Genomic DNA, 8,976 nt, shown 5'->3' with positions numbered 1-8,976 from the left:
AGTGTCACTAAATTATCTACATAATTATGACGCCTTTGAAATTAAAAGGCGTCACGTGATTACTTTTTTTTTAGGATGGTTCATATCGTCAATGAAAATAAGTGCCAAAACTTTTTATGCAACTATTCACAGCTCAGTCAAGATGAAAATATTGGACATTACAAGTGTAAATCAGTGTGTCCACCCATTCCTTTCCATACTATAACCCATGTGGGGCACTTCAATCGTTTAACCAGACCTGAGTCCACACCCTAAGGAAAAAAGATATCAGGTGGCATTATGTTTCAGAAGGAAGGCGCTCAATCATTAAAAAAAAAAAAAGAACTAAAGTCTCCTGAGTGTGATTAACTATTTTGCTGATTGTAAACGTGTTTACAGATCTTAAAATGAAAACATGTAGACGTTGGTTGAGAGCTAATAATTAATCCTTTGTAAGAGCGACTTCTGGTGGCCACAGTGTAGCATTACAAGCTTATTTTTCCACTGCCACACTTTGGGCTGCATTCAGTGTTACTCTTATTTTATGTATAAAAGCTGTGTGAAAATACATCAATGCAAATTATAACTTCCAATATATCAGTTTTAAATTACATCTAGAGTCTTCTCTCGAGTCTAAAAAATATAAAATGGTTCTGGGTTCAAAGATTGTCTGGCATTACATATTACGCTTTTATATCTATATGATACCCACTCAAACAAAAAAACATTAACATGCAAAACAACTGAGCCAAAGTAAGTTGATTATTTTTATTATATTTCTAACGGTGTCACTTTATCCTGAAAAATAAACAGCATCAAAGCTTGAACTATACAGGGACAGGCAGCGAGAGGTCAACTCTCCACTGAGAAAATGAGCAAAAAACTAAACTGTCACAGATTAAACTGTAATGTTTAAAATTTCACAAACTATAAACTTCTTACTCATAAGATATACTGGCATTTGGAAATATATATTTATGCTAAGAATTTGAATATGGGAATTACAGGTTAATAGCATATTTGAGATATTTAGACAGAAATAATTGATCAGGTCATAAAATAAAATTGCCTTCAGGGAACAGCTGTCAAGTTTATGAATATTTCTGTGTTAGTCCACCATCTCTTCAGTCATGCTAAAATAACTGTACAAGCAAAAACTAAAACAATACAGACATTTTAACCAACTCAGAGGAAAATGTAGTTATTTTGTACACAAAACTTATAATACTGTTGCCAATGAACTCGGTTAAACAGCTTGCGTCTCGTTAATATGTACCGTAATGTCTGCACATCTGTTTTATATCTTTTTCACACTGGAACGGATAAGCAACCTTCTTACTCTGATATTTTTTGGAACGTATAAAAATAGAAATAAGATGAGAACCAAGATGGAATTAAAACACTGAAAAAGAAAATAAATTAAAAATGTGTGAATTCCTCGACTGACCACAGCTAAACAATATTTACACTTTCATACATCTTGTAGTACTTGAACTTGAACTGAAACGCAAATGAATTACAAACGTGGTGCCACTAACTAGCCTCCTTAGCTTATAGTCTAACGCTACGATACGAGGATTAATCTCATATCCCAAAATCTTATCAAAGTCCTGATAAAAAAAAGTTACTAAAATGCTACTTATACTTAATGAATTATACATTTTGATCTGATTTCCTCCTTTTGACTGAAACAATATCTGTACTATTGCAAAAGATGTAAATGTTAATCAGAAATACTTCCTCGTTAGTAGAGTAAAAGGAAACAAAAAAGTTAAAACATAGGAAAAAATGTTAAGAGCTTTTAACTGAGAATCTTTACATCAAAAATAGTTTGTCTCATTAAAAATTCATATCACTTGTTTTTATTTTTCAAACTCTTGCACATGGTTACTATAGTATGATAGTGGAGGGTCAATTAATAAACCTAACGTTTATATATGTCCTATAAATCTCAGTATGTAGACTGCAGAGCCAAAAGATATGAGAAATCAAAAACCTGCAGGAGAGTTTAACCAAAAATGTATATTAACGCAGCGGAGGCTGATGATAATTACAACCTTTTTAGACGTTTTGAAACTAAAATTGCCACTCTGAACCATCACACTCATCCTCAATTGAGATGTGCTAAATTATTTACAAATTATAAAGGCATTAAAACAAGCAAAGATTTTAAAACAAAAGATCAAATTTCTATTTATATAACCTCTTTACACTTTGCAAAGTAGCCTGCAGCAACGTGGACATGTGGTAACACAAAGTCAGTTCCTCTACTTTGCCATGGCTTCCTGGGTCGGCCATTCGGGTCCACGAAGGACTCTGATGTGAGCTGTGCTTACGCCTCTGAGCTGCAAGTGGAAGACAGCTTGGTGTCCATCTTTCTTCATGAACAGTGGTTATTTTACCACAGGAAAAGGTCAGCTAAGTAATTTGTGCTCTTTTCAGAAAAATATTCACAGAAGCGCATCCTAATATTTCACACTGTTACGACACACAACATGGACCCAACCCAGCAGAAATAATAAGTGTTTTGGTTTAGAGCTTCTGTTTGATGGCCAATGAAGAATAAATCTATTCAGAGTAAACAGAAACGACCACAAGGGGGCTCTCTGATCTACTCCTGGTTATACACCGATCTGACGGATCAACCAAAAAGAAAAATCTACACTAAGTCAAGGTTAAATGTCTTGAAGTGACACAATTTCACAACTATTCGTACCAAAGGTGTCTCCTATTAACACAAAAAGCTTTTTCTTTTTTTTTTTAAAGCTTCTGACCAGATTCCCAAATATTTTTTAACGGAAATTTCCATCATAAAAGCTCAAGATACTTGTGACACCAGACTGGCAGTCGGATGATGGCGTCAGGCGATCCGTGGAGCTGAACGGTCATTGGTGAGGGTTCTTTTGAGCTTGACCCCCTTGCGGATAGCCACAAGCATGTTTCCTTCATCTTGTTTGTCCGCCTCCTCTCCACTTCCCTGGTACGGCTGGACCAGCTGGTTGGGCAGGGGAACGGTCGGAGGGTTAGTGGAGGCCTGACCGCTCCAGGACATCAAAGGAAGCGTGCCAGCTTCATCTGGTCTTACAAACGTTGAGGAATATGAGCTTTCCTCTCCTCCTCCAATCTCCTCTGAACTCCTGCTCCCATTAACTGTTCCTGACATGTCAGGCACTGTAGGGATTTTCACTGGCACGACCGGAGTACGAATGGGAATGGGGCCTCCGCCCACAGAGCCGGAGCGACGGGCGCAGGGCTTAGAGGAGGGCGTGCGACGGATTGTGGCAACTCCAGGGGTGACGATAACTGGACCATGACCTGCAGGGAGGATTACAGAGGTGGGATGAATCCTTGGCAGGTAATGAAGATACAAAGCAAATAAAAAAATGCTGCTAGAAAATTGTGGTTTGAACGTGAAGCAACCTTTGTTACAGATACACAATAGAAAACAAAATGTATTTTATTGATATTTTACAATAAAACATGAAAAAAAGGATGGTCTACATGTTTTTCAAATAAAAATAAATCAAAATCTGAAAGATGTGGAGTACGATTTGTCCCACAGGGTAAATTGCTTTTTTTTTTTGAGCCACCTTTTGCCTGTTAGAGGTTTTAAATCTCTCACTGCCTAATGACCACCCTCTATTTAGCTCTATTCATCTTCCTATCACCTCTGACCTGCTTCCATGACTCAAGATAAGTTACACTCAGGTGGACTCTATTACTAACTGTTTGAGTTTTATTTTAATTTTTATTTAAAATGCACAAGATATGAATCCACTGCACAGTTTTGGCAATTTTATTTGTTATTTTGCTATGTTTGTCTGTCCCTTAAATGCCAAAATATATGCCTAAGTTTGTGGTTGCAATAAGAAAATAATGTGAAAAAGTTAAGGTATAAAAGGTATAAAGCCAAAGCTATGCTAGTGAACATTTGTGATAACCTCAGAGTTATTTATACCCGTAGAAGTAGCAGTGTATTGGCCAGCAGGAGCAGACGGATAGGTTCCTGTGTGGACCGGTGTGGAGGGATAGGCTCCCCCATGGTATGTTCCCTGTCCAGGATATGGGGTTTGTGTGATGGGCATGCCGGCTGTGGAGGCGGGCCGTTTGGTCTGGAACATGCGTCTGTAGGACTGGCCAATGTCACTGTTTCTGGGGATCGTGGAAGACTTGTCGAAGTCAGATGGCTGCTCTGGTTGCTGCTGCTCAGGCTCCTGGTCTCCAGCCATGGAAAAGTAGTCGTAATCTGAAACTGTCATGAGTAAATATGAGGAGGTTAAGTCACACTACTACAGAGTGGATTATGACACAAAATCTCCAAATAGATATAGGGGATAAACTTTACTACTTTGTGAAGGTATGGTGTCTTCAGAGCAGCAGGGTGTGTTGGTCTGAGTGCTGTAGCCACTGGAGCACTGGATGGAGTCTCTGTTTGACCTCTGGGTGTCCAGCTCCAGACCCCTGGATAAGGCCAGGGCCAGTTCATTTTGGGCCTCAAGATCATCAGCCTGGCAAAAACAGATGAAATCAACATGTGAGAGGAAAGTCAAGACGTTAGACTGAATTGATACAGCCAAGTGCAGTGTACTAAAGCCATTAAAATAATTATGTCCAACCCACTAAAGTCATTAACGGGGAACATTAATGGTGGAGGGCTATTCACATTGTTTACGTGCCGTTACTGCAACAACATTGGTCGTTGTAGCCTGATTTTGCTGTACGCTCACAGTTAATAGATGGCATTAATCAATACATGGAAATAAGTATCACCATTAAAGGTAATCGTTGAGTAATTTTGTAAAAATATGTCTGCAGTTTTAGGACATAACTAAATGTGCTCAATGGAAGCATGCAAAAAAAGCTCTTCTGGATCTAATAAAAAATGCTAATAAAAAGGGACGCCTTATAAATTTCAGCAGCTTTTTCCCCTCATTTTTTCACTTAAGTCTTTCTGATCATTAAAAAAAACTTACATTACAAAATGATATCCAACAAAAAACAGTTAACAGATTATTGACATTGACAGTTGTATTCAATGTCACCGAGGCAAGATTACTGCCAGATCTGGAGAATTAAAAAATAACTTAAAGATAACCTTCCTCACAACATGAAGTAGGCCTAATGACCATAATCAAATGAAATCCAAAAACAGATGAGAAACAAATTAATTAACATCAATCAGTCTAAAACTGGTTCCAAAGTTTGAATTGATTGCTAGTTAACGCAAAACCTTGACACTAGTTGTCGAGGGTGGATCAATCTGTTATTGGGCTAACTGAGATGCTCTTCAATGTAAAGCCAGTTAGCATTGAAGAGTATCCCATGTCTCTTGCAGCCAGGAGGGACTGGATGGTGTGAATATTTTTTTCCCGTTAAAAATAGAATCATTATTTAAAAACAACATTTAAAAATAACACTTAGTTTGTACTCACTTTATATCTATTTGATATAAAAATTTGCTAACAAAGTTAAGAGATCTTTATAGGGACAAACATTCTTTCACAGCAAAATCAGAGGAGACAGAAACTGACCTTCATGATCCTGTTCTTCTCTTCCTGCTGGCTTGGTGTTTGTATCTGAGCAGGAGGGGGCGCTGAGATCGATGTTTGGCTTGAAGGAGGGCTGTTGCCACCATTTATGCTCCCATTATTCTCCACCCCAGCCAAAGCTTCCTTGTCTTTCCTCCTTCTCAGTGTGTTGACCATAGGCTGGTCATAAGGTCCTGGCTTTGCCCAGTCCTGTGAACAAAATTGTTTAATAATGAGTTGATGTTTTAAAGTCTTAAAATTGTTCTCTTTTGATTTAAGCTTGAAAGTAAAAAGAAGAAATGAAGTCTAAAATTGCCGAGCAAACTTGTGCAGTGAACAAACTGCACACAAGGAGAATGGAAATGTGTTGCTCATCAAGTTTGAGGTGATGACCAACCTTCCAGCTGGGGACTTTTGATGAAGGTACCATCGGGGACCCCAACGTGCAGTAGTTGGGATAGTCCGGCAGCAAGGCTGAGGCGGGGCGTGACCAGGAACGAGTTGGGGATGAGGTGGAGGGAGAGGGGGAGGATGGTGAAAAGAATGGGAAGGAAGTGCCTGGAGCTGAGCCCAAGCTCCCCCCATTGCTATGCAGGTAGGAGGGACTGGCTGGGCTGTAGTGGTCGAAGCCATTGGACAACTGGTGTTGATGGAAGGACAGACCAATGGTAACAGAAGCAAACAAAAGGAAAAGAAGCAATGGGATCAATAAATGAAATGGGGATCAAATAATAATAATAAAAAAACAGAAATAACTGAGGATAACTAAATGAAAGCAAAATAAGATCAATGAAAGCAAAATAAGATCAAAATCCATGTTGATTAACCAACATCAGTATAGATGAGAGTCTGAATGCTGAACTGAATAAAAACTGGAAAAAATGATGGACAGATGGTAGTGCTGTTTGATTGGATTGTTCCAAAGTATTCATACCCTTTCCTCACAATTGCCCACATTAAAACTGTAAACTTCAATCCATTTTATTGTGATAATTTGAATTAATAATTTGTATGCCAACATATAGAGACACACAGTTGTCAAAGGGAAGGGAAATATCATGAGTTTTATTTTTTAAATTGACTAATAATAATCTGAAAAACTCTGCGATGGACTAGCGACCTGTCCAGGGTGTACTCTGCCTCTCGCAACCGCTGGAGATAGGCACCAGCAGCCCTACTGACCCCAATGGGATAAGCTTGTAAAGAAAATGGATGGATGGATGAAGTCTGAAAAACTGAGAAACTCTCTTGACAGCCCAACCATTATTTGGGGACTCCACTAATGTGGTAGAAAGAGTACCAAGAAGAAAACCTGTTGCATAAAAAAGCCATACTAAGGGCCATTTGTATTTTTCTGCCACGAATGAAGGGGAATGGAAAATGGAAGGTTGAGCTCAAACATATTCCTGTTCATGTGTAAAATACAGATCTAGTTGACAATCCGAGTCAAGACCCCACAAATGCTCTCTGTTTAATCTAGTATCTGACCGGGCTGAGTAAATATATCAGCAAAGTTTTATTGAATCGTCTTTACAAGCAAAGCTGGTAGAGACATACACAAAAAAAGTTGCAGCTGTGATTCTACAAAAAGATGCTGAAGAAAAATACCCACCAAACTTTACAGATTATTTGTAAAAAAATTATAATCATGTTATTTTTAACTGAAATATCACCCACTTTACATTGATCTAAAGCATACATTTTCAACCAAATATGCAGAAGTTTGTGGTTTTAACCAGGTGATATTAATCCTTTTGCAAGCCTCAACCTTCCTACACTGAACGGAAGTGAATATCTGGCATATGAAGGTCTGCGGTTCATTATACAGAAAGAGCTTTTCACCTTGTCAGTAGCATGCTGAAGTGTAGTAGCGGTAAGAGAGCAGGCAGTGCTGCAGTCACCGTGAAGCTGCCCAGTCTCTGACATCTCAGAGGAGCTGGAACTGGGACAAGGCTGTGACAGAGAGGACAGGGAGCAGCCGGCAGGAAGTGGAATGATGAGGTGGGAGAGAGAAAGAGGCATGGATGGAGGAGAAAGAATTAAAGCAAAGACATACTGACAGCTAGAAGCACAGGCAAACTGTTTGGCAGCTGTAGTGACTTCTCCACAAGTTAGTAAGGAAAAGCACCAGGGAACAGTGCACTAGGAGAAGAGTTATATTAGCATTAGATGCAAGGCCATTAAGAGCACAATGTTAAGTGTCAGCCTCGTTAAAAAGAAGCCCAGTTAAAACCCTTCAAAAAGTTAAAGCCCCTTTCAAGTGTCCGATACTGTAACCCACAGTGAGTAAACACCAGGCCCGATTCCCAAGCCTGTACTGTATGTGGGTCAGGCATTGAGTTGCCAAACCACCTTCAGCGGATCATAAAAACTTGGAGTCCAACTAAACCGATGTGTTCTGGACTGAGGAGTTCTGGTTGCTGGCGAGCAGAACAATATTGACTAGTGCAACTGCTCTCACGGTCGATCCCAAGCCTCAAAGCCCACACAGACAATCCCGTGGACTGACTCACACGTTATTATCTCACAACATTTGTCAGAGAGTCAGACTGAGGCGATATAGACATACTCCTAATGTATGTAAAACATACAGGCAACACAGCAGCATATAATTTAACTATGATTCATTTAATAAAAAATAAAACTGAGCGTATTCTGAGGGTTTTAAGTTTAGCCAAACCACAGTCTGTCACAGTGGTGGATTTTTTTTCATAGCAAGATGGTTCTGACCCGTTTTACACTGGGCTAGAAAGGAAGCAAACTAATTTTCTGCACATTTATGATACAATAATAGAACTAAAATGACTTCACATACTTACCACGGCCAGACAACTGTCTGTCTAAAGGAGACTGACTCTCAGTAGGGAGCTGGATTGAATATCTGAACAAATATGGGTGTTTCTTTTTTTGTCCCCATCTTACCTTTGTTTCAGCTGGCATCGGTGAAGAGGATTTGGACGATGCATTTTGGTCCTGCGATGAAGAAATGAAGCCAGAGTCGTGGGAAGAGATGCTAGAGAGGCGAACCGGGGCCTGCAGGGGTAACGTTGAGCTGCGGTATCGATGGCAGGGGTGATGATGGTGAAAGAGGTGATGCGAGGAGGAGGAGGAAGAAGAGGAGGAAGGAGAGTGAGAGTGAGAGCCACTGGAACCCCTGGAGTCACTACTGTTAACGCTGTTCAGACTACTGTGAAAGGGGAAGGAGGATGGTACAAAGGGAGGACCAGTGGGAGAAGTTTAGCAGCGGCAAGGAGAGTTAAAGACAGTCAAGTTCACCAGAAGCCATGGGTTTAGGAGGAAGGGTTGAGTGGAGGGTGGATAAGAGGGGAAACAGGGAAGAGATGAAAGGCAGAGGATAACGGGGAATGTGGAGGAGACAGGGTGGGAAACGATTAACACGACACAAAATGATGCAGCAAGCAGTGACCGAAGCCAATCTAAACAAACCAATGTAAAAAATAAAAAAAAT

General features: G+C 39.8%; 1 protein-coding gene across 13 annotated transcripts in view; it reads right to left on the bottom strand.

The window, feature by feature from the left end:
- Positions 1-733: 733 nt before the first annotated feature.
- LOC114141576 (metastasis suppressor protein 1-like) overlaps positions 734-8,976 on the bottom strand; it is a 45,570-nt gene continuing 37,327 nt past the window's right edge. For 5 of the 13 annotated variants that reach the window (XM_028012180.1, XM_028012182.1, XM_028012183.1 and 2 more), the window contains 7 exons: positions 8,430-8,694; positions 7,350-7,460; positions 5,905-6,147; positions 5,511-5,717; positions 4,325-4,487; positions 3,938-4,231; positions 734-3,294 (listed from right to left, as the gene is read on the bottom strand). In XM_028012180.1, the coding sequence (XP_027867981.1) occupies positions 2,840-3,294; positions 3,938-4,231; positions 4,325-4,487; positions 5,511-5,717; positions 5,905-6,147; positions 7,350-7,460; positions 8,430-8,694 (1,738 nt within the window). In that variant the 3' untranslated portion in view covers positions 734-2,839. The remainder of the gene's footprint in view (positions 3,295-3,937; positions 4,232-4,324; positions 4,488-5,510; positions 5,718-5,904; positions 6,148-7,349; positions 7,461-8,429; positions 8,695-8,976) is intronic. The other 8 variants (XM_028012187.1, XM_028012188.1, XM_028012181.1 and 5 more) reach the window with 5 other exon arrangements.

Source organism: Xiphophorus couchianus, chromosome 3, assembly GCF_001444195.1.
Source record: "Xiphophorus couchianus chromosome 3, X_couchianus-1.0, whole genome shotgun sequence".
In the NCBI taxonomy this organism is placed as follows: Eukaryota; Metazoa; Chordata; class Actinopteri; order Cyprinodontiformes; family Poeciliidae; genus Xiphophorus; species Xiphophorus couchianus.
Note: the sequence above shows the minus strand (reverse complement) of the source record. Positions and strands in the feature narration are given on the sequence as shown.